At 41.5% G+C, this 25,546-nt stretch overlaps 1 protein-coding gene across 3 annotated transcripts in view; it reads right to left on the reverse strand.

Annotated features, from left to right (window-relative positions):
• Positions 1-10,281: 10,281 nt before the first annotated feature.
• Positions 10,282-25,546, reverse strand: part of LIN28B (lin-28 homolog B) — an 84,637-nt gene continuing 69,372 nt past the window's right edge. For 2 of the 3 annotated variants that reach the window (XM_041414893.1, XM_041414892.1), the window contains exon 4: positions 10,690-11,059. In XM_041414893.1, coding sequence (XP_041270827.1) covers positions 10,690-11,059 — 370 coding nt within the window. Of the gene's footprint in view, positions 11,060-25,546 lie in introns of all 3 variants that reach the window. The other variant, XM_041414894.1, reaches the window with a different exon arrangement.

The following is a 25,546-nucleotide window of genomic DNA, read 5'->3' on the forward strand; positions in this document are numbered from 1 at the left end:
TTTTCTGGTAACTGCTTGTAGCTCTTAGCTGCAAGCTAATAAATACCTTGTGCTACCAAGGGGCTCAAGATCTCTGCTGATTGGTGTATTTTCTTCCATTACCTTCCCTGCTCCTGTGGTGTCTGTGTCTTGCTGCAGTGCTTCAAATCCATGTAAAAAGAGGCAGGTGGGCTGTTTTCACTGAAAAAAATTCACCTGAAAATGGGTCCTCATCCCTGCTGTGGAAAACACTGTCAGTGCCGTTGATTTGAAAAATTTCTTGTTTGTAGAGAAAAATACCTGTTTTAAACCTCAGAAATAGATCAGCACATTGTCATTCCCAGTCCCAAAAACCTACCAGAGTGCAAAAACCTTGCCAGAGTGCTCAGAAAATGTTCATCTTGCAGAAAAACTGTGAAGAACCCTAGGCCTACCTTTGCCACTTTGTCAAGGTGAAGAGCAGGAAATCATGAGCAGAAAAAAGAAGGGAGGTTTTACACCACTACCTGTAGAGAGGATGCTGTCTGGTCAAACAGCTGGAACTTCAGCCTCTCCCTTGCAGTTTCTGGGAAGCTATGTGAGGTTTCTAGGAATGAGTTTTTACCTTCCTCTTTGTGCTTCATTGCCTTCATCCAGCAGGACTGTGGTGACTCTTCAGCACAGTGCAGCACAGAGGATATTCTGCAGAGATCGCTGTTTCTCACTAGTACTGGCTCAAGGTGAAATACTCCCAGCCTCTCTTGACTTTGGGCAGTGTGATGTGTTGACCCAGCTAGATATCAGATGCCCCAAAGCTGCTCTATTACTCCCTCTTCAGCTGGACAGGGGAGGGAAAATGTAATGAAAGATTCATTCAGGTCGAGATAAGGACAGGGAGAGATCAATCTCCAGTTGCTGTCATGGGCAAAACAGACTTGACTTGGGGAAATTAACATAATTTATTACACCAATCAAATCAGAATAGGGTAATGAGAAATAAAATCTAAATACAACTTCCCCACTTCTTCTCCCCCACCCCTTCTTTCTGGGCTTAGTTTTATTCCCAAAATCTTTCTCTTTCCTGCCAGCAGTTCAGGGGAATGGACATTGTGGATTGTGGCAGGCTCATCACAGGCTGTCTCTGCTCCTCTTTCTCCTCAGGGAAAGGACTCCTCATACTCATTCCCTTGCTCCAGAGTGGTGTCTCTCTATGGAAGACAGTTCTTCATAAATTTCTCCAGTGAAGTGAGTCTTTCCCATGGGCTGCAGTTGTTCATGAACTGCTCCAGTGCAGGTCCTTTCCATGGGGGGGGCAGATCCTTCAGGAACAGAGTAGTCCAGTGTGGGTCCTTCATGGTGCCACAGGTCCTGGCAGAAGCCTGCTCCAGTGTGGGCTTCTCATGGGGTCACAGAATCCTCTGCTCCCCCATGGACTTCCATGGCTGGAGGGGCACAGCTGCTTCACCATGGTCTTCACCAAGGGCTGCAGGAGAATCTCTCCTGCAGACCTGGAGAACCTCCTCCTCCTTGTACATTGACCCTGGTGTCTGCAGAGCTCTTTCTCTCACATGTTCTCACTCCTTTCTCCAACTGCAGGTGTGAGAAGTAATTTTCCCATTCTCAAATTTGTTACACCACGACTGCTGGGCTCAGCCTTGGCCAGCAGCAGGTCTGCCTTCGAACCGGCTGGCATTGGCTCTGTCAGACGTGGGGGAAGCTTACAGCAGCTCCTCACAGAAGATACCCCTGTAACCCCTCTGCCCCCACACTCCCAAACCTTGCCATCAAACCCAAGATGGGCAGGGGGAAAAGGCTGTAGCTTTTAGTATTTAGGTCAATTCAGGGCCACCACTTCTTCATGAGCCATCAGGAGAAACAACCCCTACTCCTGACATGAAAATGGAGCATTACTGAAACAGATGGAAGGGCACCTGAGCCTCTTGCTGCTCTTTGAAACCCCCTGATTCGCTGTCCCCAAACTCCAGGAGCTGCCACTAATCCTATTTTTTCCAGATTCTTTGGTCAGAGTGGCTAGCAAACCTTGCCCTCTTTTTTCCCTTTCTTTTCTTTTCTTTCTTTTTTTTTTTTAATCACCTGGTGCTGAAACCATATGTCTGTTTCTGCAGTTCTTTTGCTTTAATTCCCCTTGGCTTTTGCTGACAGACAAACAGATCTTAGGGCTCAGAGACTGCTGGCATGGTGCTTGTGCCTGTCCCCTTCACCCTCCCACACTGCAGCAGCCGAGCAGAGGGTCTCTGTGGGGGCAGCCTCTGCTCCTCTCTGTGCAGCTTTGTGCAAGACAGCTGCTTTTCAGAAACTCTCAGGCTTGAAACTCCAGAGAAGTTACGGTTCAGCAGGCTTGACTGTGACTTTTTGTCACAGCTGTCAGTGTAGGTCAAGGAGAGATGAAAGAAATGGTGCCTGAATGGAAAGAAACTTGCTGCGCTTCAAGCCCCCACCCTTGCTGAGCTGCCTTGGGGGAGAAATGGCATTGCTGCTTTCTTTCATAGACAACTCCCAAAATACTTCCAAATTTAACTTATTATACATTATTCTAGTAACTTTCAGCCAGTATTTTCCAAAATGTCTGATTAGTTCTGATTGCCTCAAATATTTTGGGTGCTCCAGCTGAAGTGGGTTTGGTTGCTCATTGTTTTTTTTTAATTATTATTTTGTTTGATTTGGTTTTGGTGGGGCAGTTTTACCTAATTGCTTTAAAGAACCCAGTGCATGATAATCCAGCACATTTCTAAAAGAGAAAGAAGACAAAAGAACCAGTTTTCTAGGACACTGAAGGCCAACACTGGCAGTTCAATAAGGCTGATTTTAAAGCCAGATCTGATATGCTAATCCAACATAGAAATTAAAGAATTATGAATGAGGCAAGTAGCAGGTTTCTCAAAATCACGATAAAGGAGGAGGCAATTCTACATTAAAAAAAAAAAAAATATATATATATAAGTATATAAATATATATATATACTGTGTCTTGTCTATCATTTAAAAGCTAAAGCTAAAGAAAGAGAGCTGAATTTCCTTATTGGTGCACATAGGACTTTTCACTACACTGGACAAAGAGCTGGAAGTTGAAACCAGTGGAACTGGAAATGAGGCACTACTTGTTAGCAGCAGGTGATTAAAACAAGCTGTCATGGAGCAGAGCATCTCTTTTTTTTTCTCAAAAGCATTCAGGCCTGATCTGAAGCCCTATCAGAAAATATGCTTAAAGCACCCAAGCAAACATGGCTCCAGTTAAAGCCGAGTGCTAAAATTCAATGCCCTAGTAACTGCCTTAAATTTAATAGCCTGAGAGGTCCAGCAGGTCAAACTAGATAAACAACTGGTACTTCCTGGCCTGGAATCCTGGATTATTTGGAAGTAAATGGGTGGTAAGCATCTAAACCTGGATGGATACCTAAGCTCAGGGCTAGTCATTCTTTCTGCCTAATTTGCCTTCTCCTGGCCGGCCCAACATTAGAAACATCACCAGACCATCTTTGTTGGTTCACGAACTGTTTGGCTGCTCCAGCCCTGAATATCTAGGCTAAGAGCTGGACAGCAAGTAACGCCCAGGGCCAAATATTGAACAGCCAGCAAACAAAAATCGACCAGCTGCACGTTAACTGAGCATCAGCAGCCTGAAAATGTGCCTGGGGCTTGATGGCCGCTACTCAGCAATCATGCAGTGGCCGATGACTGCAAAAAATAATAACTGGTGCAGAGTAACATGCTTTTGAGGGGACTGCTCATCCTAGAGGTCAACAACATTGCAGGCAGCAGAAAACACTGGAAACAGCAGAGCACTTTGCCAAAATGGTGTTTACATTAATTAATCAGGACATTACTTGAATTATACTAATATCAGGAGAATTCATGTCACATATTCATCTACAGAATGAATTCCCTCCTGTCCACCAAAGAGTGTCTTCCTGTGCAAGTATACAGGAAGTGTGAGGGCTAATTACGTAAACAACTTGCAAGTACGTGAAATTACTTGCATCTGGGATATTTTTGTTATTGGGGAAAAGTCAACTGGTGTAGAGGGAAGGCGATAGGTATGCTGAGTTTATCATAAATTAGGAGTAGTTTTGAAATGAATGGCTTGTATAAATGTAATGGCTTATGGGTGCGCTTGCTCCCAACAGATTGCATGAAAAATGCAGTTCTTTCAAAAATGGCTACATTTGTTTTGGCACTTAGGGTTACAGAAAGGCTGGAGATGGCTCGGAAGCATGCGTCCCAGGACCCACAGAACAGGGAAGAAAATAAACATGCTACTTTTATTGTTATTTCAAAAGGCTTCTATGATTTTGATGTTACTCTATTGACCAAATTAGAAGTTTCAACCCAAAGATTTCTTCTTGTTGGCACAGAGCAATGTTGTTAATGCTGTGTGGCAGTGACCACTTCTCTGCAAGGTTAGGAAGGGGAATCCTGGCTGCCAGCAGTGGATTTAGGTACTGCTGATGATCTGCCTTTGCCTAACGCACAAGACAAGGCTTCCTGTCTATAACATGAAGAGAATAGCTCTGAACTGTCCTGGGGCAGCTGCTGAAAGGATAAAGTTGCTGACTTGGAATGGTTCTGGGAAGGAGGGCTGCTCATTTGGAAGATGAGGTGGGAAGAATTAGGTGCTGCTGTTCTTCCAAGTGCTGTGGTCTCAGTCAACATTAGACACTGCTGGAGAGGAGGTTTCTTCATTTCACTTGTTCCAAGGGTTTCCCACATCTGTGCATGGCCAGAGCTGCTCAGTGCTCCCCAAGGTGGCTTCCTCCTGCTTGTGTCACCTTGCAGGGTATTCCAGGAGTTATGTGGTGCCATACCCAAGGTGTCCCCTCCCATTCCCTGAAACACTGGGGTAAGGCTGGCCAGGAGCTCACATAAGCACCTGGTGTGAACCATGCTCTTCACAGAGAACTCATCACATAGACGTTTAACAGAAAGCCTCACTTATGACTGACACCAGCAGTGGGACATGTGCGGGATCTCAGCCAAGGGGATTGCGAGTCACCTCTTCCACATTTCAGGGGAGCGATGAAACCATGTGGTTACACGTTGGGAGTGACTGGATGTGACTGGACATGTGACTGGGACACATCTTCATAGCTCACTCTTTTTTGAGGACATGTATTAGAGGGATGAGGTAAGGGGAAGTAAATGGAAGTTTTCTGTGACTAGAAGAGTAGTAGATAGTCACCCTTTCATGCAGGTGTTTGTACAATTAGAAAAAAAAATGTTTTCTGCCTTGTATTAGCAGAGGTTGTTAAATTTTTGCTCTTAATCACTGCATGCAGAGCCCTGTATTAAAACAGAGGCACTAGAACTGGCATATACACATCCTCAAATATTTTAGTACAGAATGATAAGCTAATGCTATCCAAGTCACTAATAACACTTTATGTAATTTAGAAAAGGAATTTCCAGGTAATGAAAAATGACAGCACTTTCCTTTCTAAAAAGAAACCCCTCTTCAATTCAGTTTAAATTGCCATGAAATAGACACATACAAGCCTACAGATTATGGAAGTAGTAAAAAAGATGGGATGAGGCTTAAATACCAAAAGCTTTTCAGGCAAGATAATAACCTAAATGTCTAAATGTCTGATAGCTTTAATGTCCAGTGTATTCTCACAGAGAATAAGTACCAAAAGCTATAATCCTGCAGTTTAATTTCAATAGCTGAATAGGTTTTGGGGTACAATTTCTGCAGCACTGCAAGTATGATTCAGGTATGAATTAATAATTTATTTCTTTCTCCCCCCCCAACAATGACTTATATAACTAAAATTATTTTTTTCTGAAGGTAACATCCCAAAACTAAGTGAGCATAGGTGCAAAAGAAAACTCACCAGTGACATGCAGTGTATTTTTACCATGCAAATAAAGCAAATCTCAAAGGCTCACTGTAAATGCCAATGTTATATGTTTTATTTTTAATCAAGTAATTCTTTTAAACCTCACAATATCCATGACAGACAGGAAAAAAAAAACACATTAGGCATGAAATGAGGATATAAAATACATGATATGTAGAAAGGCAATCAGTGCTTTAGTCCCTCAAGACAGTAAACAGGTGAAATGACCTTCAAAACTTCAACTCAAGGCTTTTTTCTTACAACATAAAATTCAAGTGATTTTTCTTTTATTTCACCTTGTAAACAACATACAAGTCAAAATGGACAATGAGGTAATCTATACTACAGAAGATAATTTAAAAACACTAGATAAGACACAGTATTAAAGACATATAGAAATCAGTGTTCACTTTGGTCTCTAGTATGGTTATTGTTATTATTATCACAAGCAACACATACTAGTTAAAGCCAGTCTGGTGATGTTTACCAGACAGTTGTTGCTTAACTTAGTAATCCAAGAGGTAGTCAAAACCATTGCTGTTTGTAAAGATATTCATACATTTGGTTCAATGACTGGTAGCAAATACCTTGCTACTTTTCAACATTCTCAGAAAAATACCGTTTGTAAAGATATTTATACATTTGGTTCAATGACAATGGTAGCAAATACCTTGCTACTTTTCAACATTCTCAGAAAAATACTGCCACAGCTGCTGATACACAGCTCTGGTTTATACAAAAAAAAAGAAGCGTGTGTTCATAGATCAACCTCTTGTTATCAGTCAACAGTTGTAACAGGGCTAACACAACCACCGGATCTTAAAGAGGCTGTTGATAAAACTAAGCAAAATAAGATCGATGCATTTAACAAGGCTCTGCTTTTTTCTAAAACAATACTCAAATCTCATTAAGACTTCTAGGAAATTAAAATCAGTGCATCTGCACATGTACACATCTTCCCAATTACTTTTATATCTAGCACAGGGGAATACATATATATTTTTTACGATAAACATTTCTTACAGATAAATTAATTAAATTAAATTTAAGACTCCATGTGATTTCCCATGTTCTTTTATAATTCTTCTTACAAAGAATGGTACAAGATCTATAAGCACTTTTTTTAAATGGGGTTCTATTAACAAAACTAAGTTAGCAGGAACTCCAGGATAACACTGGTGCAGAATAGAATGGCTGAAAAAGGTGGCCTGCAATGGGAAGAGGTAGGATCCAAATGTGGTGTTTGGCACTCCCTGAAAGCTGGCTAAAGGCAAAATATTGCAGATGGTATTACAATGCCAGATTTACCATTAACTGCAGCAAAAAGTTATTTGGCTCTTCCTCCAAATACAAGTCTTCCTCATGGCCTATCTTTTGTAGCGTGTAATTAAATATCGTGACCTCTCCTTGGGGAAGAGCAAAAAATATCTCACAATGTCCCTTACAATTAAATCACATTGAGCATTTTGGGGCAGGGGAAGGGGAGGGAGGGAGATTCTTTCTTCAGGTTTAACCTTATCTCTACTATTGTTAGGAGAAAAATACATCTGTCTGAGCAGATATTTGAACTATTTCTACTCAAACGAGTTTTATTGTGGAGCGCTCTGGCAAGGACAGGCTGGTGAATAGGGGGAAATCTAGCCTGAAGAATGCTGCCGAATATTAATTTTGTCCTTAGGCATGAAGGAAGAATCCCAAACTCAGTCTGTGCCTCCTCCTTTAAAAGGTTCTTTGCTTATTTGCAGCAGCCAACTGAAGGAGTATAACTAGATTTTTTTTTCCTACTTCAGCCCAGTGCTAAGTAGTTACCTGCTGCAGCTTATGCTGCTATATGTTTAACTTAGGCATGTACGCTTTTGTCTCTTCTGGAGCTGTATTTATTCGCGTGAACAGTGCCCATAATCCTTTGGACAGAAAAATAAAAACTTTCAAAGAAAGGTTTGGAAAGGTCTCATAATTTCAAATGGATGCTTCATCTTAAAGAAGTATTTACCATAATGTCTGCAGTGGTGAACTAACAGTCACATATTTAGTAGAGATAAAAAGTATGTACCATAGATCAACAGCCACCTTTAAGGCCACAGCAGCACAAAGGTGTGTTCATGCAGTAGATATGAGGTAGCCTTTTGCTGTAAACAGAATAATTTTATTGTCACCTATGTAAACAAAGTGGGCTTGATGCTTTTGTGTTTTTATTCTTCCCCCTCAACCCCCCATCCCCCATCCCTCCCCTCCTAGAAAAGCCAAGCACCACTAACTCCGACTGGAAGTCAGTGGGAGCTGTGGTTGCCCAGCATCTCTGAAAACTCAGACCCTGTGAATGTAAAGACACAAATGCTCACATAAGCAACCAGTACATAATACCACTTCATCATTTCACAGGAACTTATAATACAAAACGCTGAGATCTGATTATCAGAAACGTAGGTCTACGTCAACTCAGAGGTAGTTACTAATATCAGTACATAATACTTATACAGAGACAAAAAGGTCTAAGACTATTTGGTTTGTTCTGAGTAAGCAGGTCTGTAGACTATTCTGTAAAGAAAAAACATTACATGGTATATTCCCTGAGCAAAGTTCTTTGTCCTGAGTATGTTATGTAACAGTGATAACATTCTAATATATAAAAATAAAACCTTAAGCTTTCAACAATAAGATAGGGTTTGGTATGTGCTCTTAGCAGTTCAGTCTGACTTTGGTGCACACAGTGATTTCAAACAGCACCAATACAAATCCATGTGTTGAAAACATTTCCTTATCTCAGCTCTGAACTTCTTACATATAAACAGGGAATGACCAGTTTTCAAATCCACAGTTGCCTATTTCTATAAGGAACTTTGGTTTAAATTTTCAAAGTGACCTAAGTTTTGCATCTTTGCTGTTTAACCTGGTTTTTACACCGGCTAGAAGGTTAAGCAATGCCACTTTGATTTGTCTACATAATTTAAATAAGTTTACTATCCTTACGTAAGGCAAGGACGTTCTCTATAGATATATCACATTCAATATCGTCAAAGGTAAGCTTTGCATTAGCATTACTGAGAACTTCAGTACAAACCTTGAGATTCTTGCAAACACTGGCAAGGAATTCACACAAAATAATTCTCTTGAAATTGTGCCCTTCACTGAGGAGTTTGATGACTACCTGTTCACTGAAGCAGCAGCAGCACCAGTAAAAGTCTCATCTGGCAGGACAAGTGGGAAGGGGAAAGGCCACGCACTGAGCCAGCTGCATACCTGTTGTAACCATCGGCTGCAGAGGAGTTACCACCGTAGGACTTTGGCTCGCTGTAGCCTTTCATGCAGGCCGTTTCTTTAGTTTGATTATCCGAGCTTAAACCTACCCGACACTTTCAAGCTTTAACAGCCTGTGTTTATTGCCAATGTTAAGGATTATACAGGTTTCTCTAATTAACTTACATCCACAATGGGATTTGTCAGAGTACGTTATCTTACGTATGACTTGGTAATTCAAAAGTTACAAATGGAAAGCGACTTGAAGTTTTGATAGGCTCCAACTCTATTAACCCCGAGCAAGGCCTGCAGCCCAGGGAGTCTCACTCTGAGGCCACCAATCTTCCTCCTCTTTCACACAGAAGTGTGTGGTCCTAGGGCACTCTGGACCAAGGCTGGTCAGCTGCAGCTCCCAGTTCACAAGTAGGTGATACCCAGGGTTTCTGGCAAATCTGCAGGTCCCTTCACTCAGGCTGGTCTGCACCCATGCTGTGTCATCATCTAGGGAGGCCAGCTGAGCAATCCCAAGTGCCCAGCAACCTTTAGTCTCAGGAAACTATTCAGCCCAGGATCTCATTAGCTTTGCATTTTGTTTTCTTTAAAACCCAAACAGACAACAACAATAAAAATCCCTAGGGAGTTCTCTCAACAGGAAATTTCAACAGGAAATAAGGGGGAAGACCCTTCAAATTGAGGGACACTACTTAGGACCAAGAGAAATTGCTGCTGCTGCGGCTACTACTGCTACCAAGGTACCCTAAATGTTCACAGTATACAAATGGCTGACAGGATGGCATCCTGACACCACTCAAAAGGGTCTGTTTGGTAACAACTTACATACACATTCTCCCCTACACAACAGACACCTAAATTACAGTTACAATCATATTAATTTAACAAAACGTTTTGAGAAACCATTACAGAAACTACACATTCATTGTCTTTTCTGGAGCTTTAAACTCCTCACCAACAAAGGGTGGTGGCAATGAGAGTCATCTTGAGTCATGAAACTGCCCTGCACTGGCACGGGGAGGGGTTTTGATACTTTGTGGAGATGAAAAAGGAACTAATTCAAATGGATGGTACGGGGATGTCTTAGTATCTTTAGTACCATATGGCAGCTTTAAAATATGAAAGTATCCTTTGGTTCACAAGAGACGTAACAGTCTTGATCTCAGTTCTTTGTGTGGTTTATCGGGTTTGGTTTGTTTCTGAGTGAAATTGCAGAAAATTGGGTTTTCTTGTTTGCTTTCTGAACACGTTTGGAAACAGGTTCTAGAAATGAGTTCAGGAACATTGGGTACTGTGACTTTTGCTTCACAGTAATGTCTGGTGGGATCTGGAGAATTGTCTGATGGAAACATATATATTTATAGACATGAACACATACACACACACGCATGCACACTCACACATACACACAGAAAGTAAAACATAATGCACCCTGCTCAAATGTATTTTGTTTGGAGTGATTTGTCTATCAAGGGAAAAAAAAAACAAAACAACAACAAAACATTCACAGTTCCTCAACAGTAGTTAAAATTCCAGGTCAGCTACTGATAATGAATTATTTCCCCTGTACTTGCATGAGGTAGACATCCCAAGAGGGTAAAGAAAACGGAACATTATGAAAAATGCATTAAGTTTTTTTCCTTTTCTGAACGGAAGGCCCCTTTCTGTTTGGTTCTTCAGGCGACACAGACAACTTACTCGACGACACTTCCTGCGGTGACCTGCCCGAGCGCTCCGAGATCTCCGACCTGCCTTCCTGAGAGTACGGTGGAGACGAGAAGCCGTGCGTTCCTCCCCCTTCTCTCAGGAAGGCAGAAGTGGAAGGCTGCGGTTCGGCTTCGTGTCTTCCCTGAGAACTAGCGGGCTGCTGCGAGACAGTTTTATGGGGGCAGTTTGCCACCATGTGCATGATGCTCTGACAGTAATGGCACTTCTTTGGCTGCGGAGGTAGACTACATTCTTTAGCGTGGTGGTCGAGGCCGCCACAGTTGTAGCATCTGAAACCAAACAGAGACAGAGATGGAGTTATGCAACGCAGCGTCCAGCGGGAAGGTTTCTCGCGGGCCCGGGCCCGGCCCCACTAGAGGGCACCAGATCTCCAGCCATCGCCGCACCGGTGTCCCTGCGAGACCCGGCACCCGCGTCCCGCTGTCCCGAGCGGGGATGCTCCGGCTCGGCCGCTCCCGGAACCAGGGCCCGAGGGACGCGGTGCTCGCAGCCAGGGGAACGCAGGCCGGAGGAGGGGCGCGGTGCCCGCCACGAGCCAGGACCGGCTCCGTCCCAGGGCCCGCCTCTGTCCCAGGGTTGGGCTCTGTCCCGTGGCCCGGCTCTGTCCCAGGCTCTGGCGCTGCCCAGGGCCCGGCTCTCTCCCAGGCTCTGGTACTGTCCCAGGGCCCGGCACCTCCGCTCCTCTCCCAGGCACGGTGGGCCAAGGCTCCGGGCCAGTGGGGACTGAGGGTCTGTAATGGCACTTAGGGGTTGGATTCAAAATAAACTCAGTAAACCCCGGCAAGAGTCGTGTCGTGAGTCTGTGTTTGTGTTTCCTCTCAGAACTCCCAGCCACGTGCTGTGGCCGCGGTGCGGGAGCCGAGGGTGCCGAGAGGCCCCTCCAGCCGCACGGACACGGCTTCTCCCACACTTCTCAGAAACGGCTGAAGCCCACAAAACCTCTTCTCTTTGACCTTGTTAGCCAGGGGAGTCCTGAAGAACTCTCCAGCAATTCCTTACTGAATCCTTTGTAACACACACCAGGAACACCAGTTATTGGATTACATTATTCCAGCATACGATACAAAGAAATAATTACACGCCTTTGGCATGGTGACCTTATGTGCACCACTGAGTTTTCAACTTTGGCTGCTTTTGTATGGTTTCTGTTTCTTTGTTTTATAAAACTTGCGCTGAATACACAGACATTTCATTTCTAAAAATCAAACATTACTGGAAAGAACAAAACCTATATATTTTTGGTTTGTTTCCCTTAACCACCAACTAGTTAAAACCAATTATTTCACAAATACTTACGTCTGTGCAATCAACTTAAAGATTAAAAAAAAAAGACTGTAACTATAACTATGAACAAAATACTGCAATGTGCTCTGGATCCAGCCCAAATAAAGATATGTAACAATTTTCAGATTCCTGAAAAGTAACAAAGCGTCATTTGACTGTTTCACCTAGTATTTAGTAGTCCCTACTAGTGTATACAGTATCAAGAAGGTTAATCTAAGCAAAGCTTATGTACAGCCGGAGTCTCACCTACTGAATTTGCTTTACCTTGCAAAAGAAATGCTATTGATAAAACCTGTGGAATTTTTAAAAAAAACTGCAAATATCAACATTCGTAATTCCACTCCAAGAACCAATCCCTGGCACCTCCCACTTCTCATCTCTTCATCACTAGTAGCAAGATACCAACCATATCTTCATTTCTACAGACAAATGAAAAAACAGCACAAGTTGTTCATGGCATGCTGCATGCCATCATGTCCTACAAGACTGACCAATAACTTAAAGAAGTTAAATAATGAACAGAACTTCATTGTCCTTTCAGAAATGATTGTGATTTATTGTTGTATCTTCCTTAAAAATGAGTAAGAAGAAACCAAGCCCAGTACAACGAACTCTGCACTTCTACAACAACTGCAATAACATATTTTAGGTTCCATTTTGATGTCACCACTGCACTGAAGTTTGATGTGATTTTTCAGTGGAATTTGAAGACTATGCTTACACTACTCTGTCTGCATATACTACAGACTAACCCACGAAGACAAACACAGTCTAACAAAGCTTCCCTTGAATCACAAAGAAAATAACATGTACCAGCCCCATTATCACTTAGTATTGATTTCCCTAGCACAGGAAGGGAAATGACATACTAAGTACATTGTAAAATCTAAACATCCTGATCTAAGACCAAAGCATCAAGTTTTTTCTCCTGTGGTTAAAAAAATAATTTTCAAGTTATTAAACATTATCCCTCTGACTACTTTTTGCCAAATCATTGTAAGTATTTTCAAATTAGTGACTCTCACTTGGCAGTATGTTCAGCATTCAGCCTTCCTAACTGGCATTCAGCTGTGTTTCCACCACAAGCTTTTTAAACACCTTCTGAAAAAAGTAGTAAGGAAATAAGCCTAGCAATCAGAGAAATGAAACAACAGCAGCAAGTAAAAATCTTTAAGTGTTTTACTTTCTCCTCTTCCAATAAATACATATAAGGATTCACGGATATGGTACTGATTGTAATTTAGGTTATATTAGAGAATGATATTTATTGTTACCTTTTTTATCAGTTTCTAGCAGTGTACTTGTTCCTGGGATAAATGCATTATAACATAGTATAGCACAGGAGTGTGCAGACATTCTGGAAGTTGTGTTTTTTGTCTTAATTCAGAATATGGAATTTTATGGCTGTGAATGCATCAGCACATTTATTTTCTCCCTTAATATCACATCTGTTTGGAACAGTCCAAAAAAAAGAAAAAAGTTTGAAGTAGGGTAAAGGGCCTCAGTAGCAGGATAGGCAGTAGCCACAGACAAATCAATTTAATCAGTCACTATGGTATGCTCTGTGTTATCCAATTCAGTGGACCATTTCACCTCACCAGTTGGCAAAGAACCTGCTGTCAGGGCCCCTGCTTCCACTCAAGCAGCCTCTCTCACCCTTTGCACATATACTCAATCAATACATCCTATTTGCAAAATATTGTAATTCCTTGCATCTATTTAAATTTTCACTGAAATGTCACTGTAAAAGAAACTCTATCAGAAGCAGTTATGATTAAACTCTTATTTGTTTTTTTGGGGACGTTTTTTGTTACCAATCAATTCAGGCATTTGGATGAAGTGTCACATTGAGCATATATGTGCCAGCCAGGGTGTGCCTGGAATTACAGAGAAGGGTGATATTTATTCAGTTCTTTTAACTATTAATTCATTCCTTGTCAATCACTCTTACCAGGAGAACAGATCACACCTCGCTCTGAAAATGCCTTCCCTTTTCAAGGGATTTATCCCAAAATGGAAGTGGTCAGCCACCTCACAGCTCACAAATGACAGCATGGCATCATCCCCAGGCACCAAGGTATGGCATTAACCCTTTCTTCCCGAGCGTTTCAGCCCTTTGCTCCTCTCTGCTGCATGTACTTATGTTACAACATCACGAAAGGCGAGAGCCGATGTGCACATGGGAGCTCACACATTCACATCTCCACCTACGTACATGTACAGAACAATACACAAGACTGACTCCTGCCATGAAAACTGACCAATTCTTCCACTCTGCTCTCAGAAACTCCAGATTAGTGCAACCATAACAAGTATCTCTTCTCTTCCTAAGCACCACGGAAAGAATGTATGTTAGCTTAAACACAAGTTTATATGTAAATTCTACCGTGAGATGAATAAAACACAAAAAGCCCTTAAATGTGCAATTATAATATCAGCACTTAGAAAGAACAAAAGTAAGACGGATTTGTTAAAATAGGATTGTCTTTCTCACAGTAGGCTTCCATGATTTGCTAGCTAGCTTCAGGCTCAAAAATATAAAGAGATGGCAATTATCCTAACGGGAAATCCTTTCTTCTCTATAGCACTGACAGGAAGGTGAATCAGGGTGATTTTTTTATATAAAAAAGATGAACATCTTAATAGAGGAACACCTTGAGGAACTTGTCTAGCATTATCTTTCAATACTCTCACAAAAACTGTAACAATAATACACACTAATGAAGAAAGAAGAGCATATAGCAAGGTTAAGAAAACCTCCTAAATTCTTCTTCACTATGAATTTGTGATTGCATAAAACTATACATATTAAAGGAAACATGAAGAAGCAGAAGAGTACAGATTCCGACATAAAATATGCTGTATTAATTGCAAAAAGCTGATGACTGAAATTGATTAGAAGCCCTCAATTTCACAACCAAATAATACCACCTAGTCTTTAGCCTTTTTTCCTTCTTCCAGCAATCAGATACTCCTACTCAGGAAGCACACCCCAGCCCTAAACTTTTTAAAACAACAATACCCTTGCCTTGCAAATACGTTTTCCACAGTAACAACTCAGATGGGTTAAGCAGCACTAGGTAGAGCAAACACAACTGCTTGCTTCTTGGAGCTGTTTTATAATACAATTTAGATGATAATCCAATACATATGACAAGTAGAGAAAAATATGTGTAACCCCAGACTGTTATCTGTTGAGAGAAAAAACTGTAAAATTACCCTAGTGACTGACTTGGGGGAGGGGAGGCAGGGAATAAGGGGTTAACATCTAACAGGGATAGGAAAGGGAGGGAAGGGGGTACAGTCAGAAGACGACTAAAATAATTCACCAGGACATACCCCACACCAATTCCTCTTTTGTTATTCCTTTCTGAATGCTATCAGACTACAAAAAAATGATTCTTGGCTAACAATACTCCATCTTGCAACATTAATGCCTTGAAAAACGGCATGGAATTCTAGCAGCGTGTGCACATGACATGCAGTTACAATACACTGAATGCAACTGTGCAGTTAAAGCACAAAGGAAATGTTTAAAATCGCACTAAATGTGCTGTCCTTTTCAGCCATTACTTTCACAACATACCTAAAGAAAGGCAGATGGAACAGGCAGCAGATCACTTCAATTATTCTATTTTGTAAATGGCTGTAAAGGGAATTTAAACTATCCATGATCTAACAGAAAAATGGGTCTTAGACATAACTAAGATTTCCTCTGTTTAAGGCTTCAGTGACTTGTCTTGAAAATAAGGCCAGAAATACTGCAAAGTGATGCTTCTCTCTACCTAGATGTGACACTTAAAAAAGCTCAAGGTTCTTGCTCAGGCACCACCTGGGACAAGTGAGAAAGACCCCCAACACCTCAGCAGGTGTTGGAGGATCCTCAGAAAGGATCTTCTGGACTACTGAGGATCTGCTAATTTCAAGTTGTCTTTGTTGCAGCTTGAAAAGCCAAGTTGGATGGGGCTCTGAGCAGCCTGGTCTAGTGGAAAGTGTCCCTGCCCATGGAAGGGGAGGTTGGAACTAGTTGGACTTTAAGGCTCCTTTCAACCCAAAGTGTTTTGGGGAGCTAATGAGACACAAAGAAGATGACTGGAATGTACACTCTGCTTGTGCCCTCTGACAGGGAAATGGATGGGATGTTTCTGCTCACACGTGCATTGCTGGGGTTTACACCATTCTGATTATCAACCTTTAATTCTTAAGCTGTAGCTGAATGCAGGAGAGAATACAGTTAATTTTGAAAACATTCTAAACAGGTATTAGAATTAAAAGTAGTGAATACTGAAATACTATTGAAATAATAATTAAGGTCAAGTGAAATTATCTTGTTAAATAAACTAGAGAAAGGAATATTTACAATCTTCATCAGAGCATTTATGGCTTGTCCATCAAGCAGGCATACAATAAGGGAGAAAACCTCACTAGCACCCTCATCTACCAACCCATGGGGAAAAAAAAACCAGTTTAATTTTAAAACTGTAAGTATTTTTAATCATGAATGTTGTAAAACAGAATATTATCAATGCAAAAATGGCACACATTTAGGTTTGTGTTGGTCCTGTGAGTATTTGCTACCCTGAACTTCTCATTCATGCAAAACACTGTGCAGAAGCAACATGCTGGGAAAGTTAATTGCAGGCTGGCATTCTTCAGTGAAATTCAGTTAGAAAATTTCCTGTGCTTTACTAGCTTTTTGAGATATTTAACTAAAATATAATTAAAAAAAAAAAAAGATAACCACTTGAAGAAAAAAAAAATGAAATACAATAACGGTGCTCACCCATCTATTTGTCTTGTGAATCCTACAACTCATGATAATGTACCAGAGATCCAAGATTTTCAATTTTGTGAGAAAAACAAGGCCCCTCCATTTTTTTAAGCTTGCCTTCTTTCATTTTACAGATAGCCCTATCACGCTGACATAAACCGGCACTGTCTGCGAGGCTTCCAATAACACAGGGTGGAATATTGATGATGTTTACTCTTGTTACAAATAAATAAATAAAAATGCTCTGTTGTAAACTCATCAGATCGACTAGTATTCTGTGGTTAGTTCTAAATCAATCTATTTCCCCCAGTGTATCACAGAAGTAATATCAATAGGTTATGGTCTTTTGTTGCTCGGGTTTCCCCTCCCCCTTCCCCCCAACAAAGAAGCAGAAAACAACGTGGGGCATTTGCCTGATAAATCAAGCCTGTCAGGATACAATTTAACTTAAGTTCATGAGGAAATAAAATTGGTTAAAATCTACTAATACAATTTTACTGGAAGGTGATGGTTTTTTTTTTTTTTTTTTACAACCAAGAGCAACAATGAAACAGAAAGGCGGTTCAAAAAGTACAAAATGCAGTTTTTTCTCCACAAAAATGGAAAGGACTACGGAGACAGCAGATCTTAAAAAATAACTTCAACTACGTTGTTTCCATTCTTCCTTTCCATGAAACCGTATCTCTGCTATCCACTCAGCTCCCTTTACAGGCATGGAGGAAAATTATTTTTCACACAATCACACAAAAATCCTTAAAGAAATGCATCCTCATGGAGGAATGATTTGGATGCATTTATTACAACAAAAGGGTTTTCTTTATATTGAGAGCTAAAAAGTCCTGAAATAACAATTTACAAAGTGAAATTTTGTTTCTAAATAACATGAAAGATGGTTTTGCTCCTATAGTATCAATATAGCATGGAAAGAATGTGTATATTTTAAAGGCTTTAACCCATCCAGATAAAGCAGATACAAAATCAGTGATGGTTTAAGGAAGTTACGTTTTAAACAGCCATATATCACACATTTCAAACATGAAATGATTTTAAGTAAGTCTACTACTGTTAATCTTTTTGCACTACGAAACCACACACACAAATACTCCCAACCACAAATTTCCCTTGTAAGCTTTAATTTCTGTGGGAATAATAAAAGAAACCAGTTTTTCAACAAGAACAGCTGTGTATGCAGTAATTTTTTTAAAAGTACATATTTTCCACAGTTCCTGCTGGTGAAAAGGCTGCCTGGGCTCTGCTCTGGGCATCGCTGCTGTGTGTACCCACGTCTGCAGCGCTGTGCCAGAGCCAGCTGGGGTGCGGCGCTGGGCGGGCGCGGGGGTGGCCAGAGCTGAGCAGACCTCGGCTGCCTGTGCCTGAAAGCACTGCTCCGTGCCCCTGTTTACAGAAGCCTAGCTCAGTAACACTAGAAGCCTTTCAGAGAGGTGGCTTGAGCCTCCTGGCCATGTGGATAAGGATGCACGCTGCATAAAACCGGCTCAACTCTTTCTGGGTCAGTGAGGTGCTGGTCATGAGCTAAGAGGCATGCCTGACCTTATCTGCCTCTCAGCAGAGCTGGTTCCAGGGTTTCCACATCCACTGATCAGTTAATCCACAGATGAGATAAAAAGGCAGTAGGTAACTGGGAATCAGTTGTTAAAAATTGCTTTTTCAATTTTGTTCCTTATTTCATCAGTAACATTAGCAGCAAACACAACAAATACATCAAATGCAAGTGACGCCAACTCACAACAGCAGGAAACAGCAAATGGCATCCTGGCAGTAGACTGGAGCACTGAAGCAAGCCGCAGCAGAGAAAGAGGAGGGAAAAGGTTGTTCTGGAAGTTCATAACCTATTCTTCCTCCCCAAATACCAGTTTAGAGTGGTATGATTTTAGGTACCTCATAAAAATCAGTTTCACACACAAAGTTTCAGAAATATCTGGTGACAGGAGTATGGACTGACTTAGATGCTAGCCTTGAAATGGCTTCTCCTATTACATACACTGAGTTAGATGGCTTGCATGAATATAGGCTTCACGAGTGTTAAGGATTGCAGGATTTAACCAGCAGCTCATGTTTTCATTTCATTCTTCAGAAGCAAAGGGATGATTACTGTCTCTATGACACACTCTCTATGAGGAGACCACGCCAGCTATCTCTGTAGGGGTTCTTTCCAGAGCTCATGGCACTGATAAAGTCATGTCATATGAATCACATGGAGGGTTTCCCATCCCAAAAGTGGAACGAAAGGGCATCAAACATGGTGCTTGGTTTTGCTTGAAATAGCAAAAGTTCACACATTCAATACCCACAAGAACAATTAAATAATTCAGATGCTCTATAGCCACACTTTAATGGTAAGGAAAATCTGCATCATTCTGATTGCACTGAGTGAGAAAGGAAGCAGTCCCCTTATTCACTTTTCTGAACTTGCATCTTAAGATGTCTAAAATGAAATAGCTTCATACGTTGACATTATTATTAAATGGCTGGGCTGAGCATTTTCTGTAAGACATTTTTAAGAGGCTTTCAGTATCTTGAAGAAAAAAAAATTATGTTGCAACTTTCACATTAAAATGCGGAAGCAACAGTAAAGCGTGAAAAGAGGATTTCGGCTGCAACAGGATTAAGCCATATATGTTAAAGCTTTTAATTCCCACCTGAGGCAGGTATTCTTGTTGTCTCACACTGCCTGATCCCTGAGCTTTAAAAGAGAAATAATGCCATTTTCTACTGTTCTGCCCTATATCACCTCCGGATTTATCCTCATTGTTAATTCTCACCATTAATTGTGTACATAAGAATATAAAGCAATTTATGCACATAAAAATTATTGTTAATTTAGAATTTGGTGTTTCCTTTTTCCTTGTTTGGCCTCAGGATGGCAAATCTCATGCACATGTTTAATACTTATATCTCTGAATTTTGTTAATTCTGTGTACAGTTAAAAATAATGGAACATAAATAGTTTCCCTATACGTGGTAAACTAGATCACTTTATCCTCTTGGTTGGGATTGTGTAGATTAAGTGGTATCACTGCAGTAAAATTATAACAATGAAGTTAATAAAAGTTTTCTTAAATATTGCTAGTTCCCAGAAACAGAGCATCTTAATGGTCTTAGTTCTGATCTCAGTCACAAGGATGTAGATCCAGAGCAATTTTGATGACTTCACTGAGCTTATTTACTGTTATCTTGAATAATGTAACACAGAAAATTTCCCACTGTGTATGAATTCTGAAAAGTCACACAGCAGCAGCCAAGGCTGGTTGCAGAGGTCAGATTAGTACAAGTTGTGAGGCCACGGAGCAATGTTGGCTGAAGCTCTTTCGTTCCACCTGTAAATCTGTGTTTGCTGGTTGACGTAACATTTGAAAGCAGAACACAGCATAAATCACAAAGAACACCAAAGAATTGTGGCAAGAGTAGAGGAGTGGTGTGTCTTCTGCCCATTTTTGCTCAGCCTTTTAGCCTAAGAAAGAATGAATTATCTCAAAATTAAGGACATTTATAGTCAAAGGATCAGCTTTTCTGGCAAGACTGATGAACTCTGAATTAGATTTATTAGGAGATAAAATAGGAACCCTACACTTAAATAAAATGTTTGAAAGCAAAGAACAATTCAGATAAGACCACCCCAGTTGTGATCATGGCAGGGGAAAAACAGATTACAAACTGGATATTGAGTAAAGCTGCCACAGGAGAACACAGTGGATATACTCACTGAACACAGCACAACCAACTTCCTGTAGTTTTGATCAGAAATTCACATCCAAGCCACAACTTCCCAACTATGAAAGCCCTGAATTTACAATTTTGAAAGCAGTCACAAACCAGAGAAATGATTAATGCCAGCATCATGTCTGTGTTTTAACAATTCATTTATACTACGAAACAGCCCTCCAGTTATCCAGTAGCACTCACTGTGCAAGGCAGGAACACTGTACATTAAGAGTGGAAGTGCACGGAGGCAGAAAGGACAACATATTTTAATGCAAGCCCAAAAGCTGCTAGTGATAAATCAAGACCACTGGCTGGGGTGGAAGAAGGCGTGTGTGTCTCTGCACTCACTTAGTGAAGTGTGCAAAGGCCACAGGAAAGAACTGGGGAATGGTTACAAAGGGATTGGATACAAGTTCTTCCAATTTGGAAGGAAAATCTTGACTTCCAGTGAAATAGAGGATTACTCAGTTATGCTGGCAGCCTGTCTGCTGTCCTCAGATCCCAGGCGCTGGGGCATGTTAGAAGACACAGAAAGGTGACTGTGACATACTGCAGGGGCTAGGAATGGAACATATAACGTGTCAAATCCAAAGGACTTCATTAGCCCTGACTGAAACTCTGTTTCTTCCTGCTTTAATGATTATTTACCATACTGCTACAAGGTTATGGAGACAATTCTTACTATTCATTGAGCTGTTAATTATTCTAGTGATAGATCTACTGCAGGAAAAATTAAGAGTATCCTTCTGCCACAAGACCTTAAAATATCACAGCTGAGGCAGCAGATTTGAACTCACAGCTAGACAGCAAACCAAATTTATTCTTTTTTTCATTCTGGATAAACACGCAGTGCTTGGGGAAGGAGGGAGCTCACTGGCAGGCAGTGTGAGGGAGCACAGCTTCTCAGCATCAGGCTGGAGCAGGGCCCCTGCCATCCAGTCAGTGTCCTCCAGTGGCAGTGTCCTTTCTCACATCTACTCCTGAGGGGTGGCACGTGGGTGCCACAGTCCTTAGTGAGCACAATAACAAACTGGGTGTCGGTGTTGGATATCTGTGTCACTGCACCACTGGAAAAACCAAACCACCAATCTTAGGAGCTGCTTTGGAGCTGAACTCTTCCCCTTCTGCGCCTGATGGAATCCCAGAGCCTCCATCACTGCCTGTCCTTGTCAGGTACAGTCTCCCCCGTATCTTGTGCTGTTTCCATCGCTGGGTGTAATGCTCTTGCAGCTAGTCACTGACCATAGCTCCCCAGAGAGTGAAGATGAGAAACACGGGTGTCTTACCCACAACCTACTAATCCTCCTCCAAAAGGCTGAACAACCATCTGACGATTACAGCAACCTCCTGATGGGGGGAAGATTTGCATCCAAACTTGTCTTTCATACTGGGGGAGGTATGTGCTGAACTGGGGACCTTTTGAGTAGGTTAGAAGCGTGCTCACTGGCTTGGGCCGTACAAGTGAAGAGGAGAACTCAGAAGCCAACGTGGTAATTCCTGAGGGACCAGATGTAAAAACTGGAGCACGGAGTTGCTGCTGTCCAGTAAAAAACCCAGCTGACACAAGACACAGCCAGCAAGTTAAATTTGGCATTTGAGTCTCTTGGCAGCACCTAAACATCAAATCTAGGAACCAAATGCCTTTTGTGAGGTTGGAAATAGTCACACCTGAACAGTGTTAGCCATAGAAGACAAGGGACCAGACCTTTAGAAATCTGTCACTTGGTACAATATTCCTGGATACTTCCAGGAATAGATCAATTGTTTATGAAACAAACCTCACTCTTGAAAACCTAAAAGGACTTTTCTCCTAATCAAGACCCCTTTGGCTCTCCTCCTTACAAACCTTCTATCCAAAATATCGAAAATTCCTGGAAATACACAATCCCACATAACCACAAAATGAAGGGAAACTGTGTCTCCCACACAGGAGTCTGGATTTCAAGCACAGCTCACAAACTTCCCTTATGAAAAGTTTCATCCCTCACAGGCTCCGAATCTGGTGATAGAAACTTCTTTCTCTGTCACAGGCATCCTGTTAGGTATAATCAAATGCTTACAAGTATTTAAATGCCTAAGTCCCACTGGCTTCAGAGGCAAGCAAGGTCCTCATAGCTTAGAAGATCTGAGTCTGTGCCCCTCAGGATTATATCTAGTACACCAAGGAAAGTTATGGTACAACAAAGTACAACCATATGGTGATCATGCCACAAATTGCCATTCACTGAACTAGTGCAGGAATCAAGCACATCCTGAAAAATGCACAAAATAACTGATTTTGAATCTGTTTTTTTTGCTACAGCTATTTCACCACTGTCCAACTATTATCATGAAAAGTTGTAGACAAGTTGTGAAAAGCAATTTCAATTACATCAGAAACATTACACAGAAAATGAGGGCTATCATGAGCTTAATTGGACTTCACATAAATGCTGAAATGCCCTCCACAAGTCTTTTACATTCCCTGTTGGCAGGCAGCACAAATGTGAGAATTATATGAAGAAAGCACACACTTTCCAAATGATGAAAAAAATCTAAACTAGAATGTCCTCAATAAATTACTGTGCTTAGATTTCATTCCAGTTTCCTGCAAAGCTTTGCACAGTGAGTGCCACCTCTGCTTGCTGTCTTGGCAGCATCAGGAGCAGTTCCCAGGGTGCCCTTCTGTTTTCATACTCTGTACTGCAAAACAAGCCAGCAACAGTGTGCTGTGCCAGGCAGAATGCAGGGAGTGTCCAGGACCCTACTCCAATGTTGTAAGTCATCCAGAACCATCAACAAGTGACCAGGGCTCCAGCTCAATTATTTTGTATTGTATTCACAGCTTTTCCCTGGGTAATGTAAAAATAAGTGGAAGATAATTACTGAGTAAACAGCCCCCTTTCCAAGATGAATACTTCCAAAGGCATAAGAGCTGCTTTCAAAAACTGCTAAGGATGATCCCTGTGATGATCTCTGCAGCCACTAAAATGCTAGCCAATTCTCAAAGGAAAAAATTTCAGTTAATTCACTTACTTCCCCCCCCCCCCCCCCCCCCCCCCCCCCCCCCCGATTTGTAGCATTTATTTAGCTTGCTTTATATCACACCTCCAGTTTTGAGACAAAATCATAAATCATTGCATTGGCACAACTGTGGGTGTGATAAACACTGTCAGGAGGTGGGAGGGAGTAGATTAAGCAAAGCAATTCCTATTGTCCTCAAACACTCTTGCAGAGGAACTACAATGTGGAACGGGCACACTGTCTGGAATTTACCCCTGGTCACAGCACACACATGGTTTTCACACAAATCTATACTGGATTTCTATCAGGATTCATGAATTTGTCATTACCATAATATTCCACCTGATCCTCACCAGTAGGTGTGTGTATGTGAAGAGCGGAAGAAAGAATCACACACTCCAAGTCCAGGCAGAAGATGCAGATGTTCAACTTAGTTTTGTGTGGCTGTGGTTGAATTTCCTTTCAGTTAGAGACAATGAGCTGGAAAAGAACTTAACTGACAAAAAGTAGCTGATCTGTGTGCTTTGAGTTAAATACACTCTAAATATAGTGCACAGAGATGCTTAACATCCCTCCTCTAAGGAAATAGGTTTTTAGACCATTCTTTTACATATTCCCCATAAATCAACCAGCCCCATTTCAAGCTAACTAATGTTTTTTTTATGAACTGTTCCTCCACTCATGCAGAGCATAGCTGGGGCATTTCCCACTTCATGCTCATGCAAGTTGCAGCTGGACATATGCTTTTACTTGCAACCTGACTATTTTCCTTCTACTCCTTCACAGGTTCTGCCTTGTATTATTCTTTCTTCATTTTCCTACCACTGCAATGCTTCATGTGGAAGCATGGCACCTGTCACAGCTCAACAAGAATAGTTCTCTATTTTCCTTTTGAGGCTATTGTTAAGGTAGGCCTTGAGTCAAAAGCTGCTGCTCATGGGCAGACCAACAGCTAAAAAGGGATGGGAGAAGGGAATGTCAATGGTTTGTGACCAATTACATGAGATGACTTCTCAGCTCAATTTATTTTGCCTGTAGTTGCTTCAAATTCAGTGGGCAGGAAACCTTTGAGAGGAGCTTGGCAACTTTGACATGCCTCTCAAATGTACAGTATTGTAAATTTATAAAATTACTGCATAGTACAATAATCATGGCTATGATTACAGGACTGATGCATATAGTCAGACACTTGAGTGTCATGTTCAAGGCTATTCCTGTCTTTGCAAGAGAGACTAAAAGGCAGCACAGAGGGGCCATAAGAGTGGATCAGAAAGTTGAACAACTGAGTAAGAAGAGGAATAAACAAGAGGAGGGTCATCCACACCAAGCCCCTTATTAAAGGCAAGGGAGGCCACCATCAATGGCACATCACAGCTGGAAAAGCCTGGAAGGCACAAAGCAACTGTTCAGCCCTGGTGAGGCTGATGCCAACCCTTCTGCAGCATGCTCAGAAGGAAGTGTGTCCCATCACAGCAGTACTGCACTGCTCAGCAAGGAGGAAGCTCAGAACGGTATGAGCTAAAGGCCTTCCCACCTGAGCCAGGATAACTGCGAATCAGCGAGGTCTGCTGGTCTTATGGTATGCAAGTTTAATTGTTTAACTTCAGGAGCAGTATTAACTTCTGTTCCACTACTGAACTCACAATTAATGGTCAAAGGCAGCCAAGATGGCCAGGTCATCCAGGGCAACACTCACTCCATTCTGAGGAATGCCTTGAACACTATTGCAGCAACAATAGTTTATCCTCACTCTGTAAATTACCTTAGCTCTTTACCATGGATTTAACTGCTCAAATGCTTGTCTTACGGATAAAACAGCTTTGAGGTTCAATTATAATCTTTGATATTCATTCAATAACAATTTATTTTTATTCAAGAATGGGACACCATAGAGAATGCTTGGGTTTCCTTAAATGTGTCAAAGCTGAGACAAAGAACCTGATTTCTGCAAAATGCTGGGATAATTCCCATGCCT

Source organism: Onychostruthus taczanowskii, unplaced genomic scaffold (genome assembly GCF_017590055.1).
Source record: "Onychostruthus taczanowskii isolate IOZ18803 unplaced genomic scaffold, ASM1759005v1 scaffold48, whole genome shotgun sequence".
NCBI classification, from domain to species: domain Eukaryota; kingdom Metazoa; phylum Chordata; class Aves; order Passeriformes; family Passeridae; genus Onychostruthus; species Onychostruthus taczanowskii.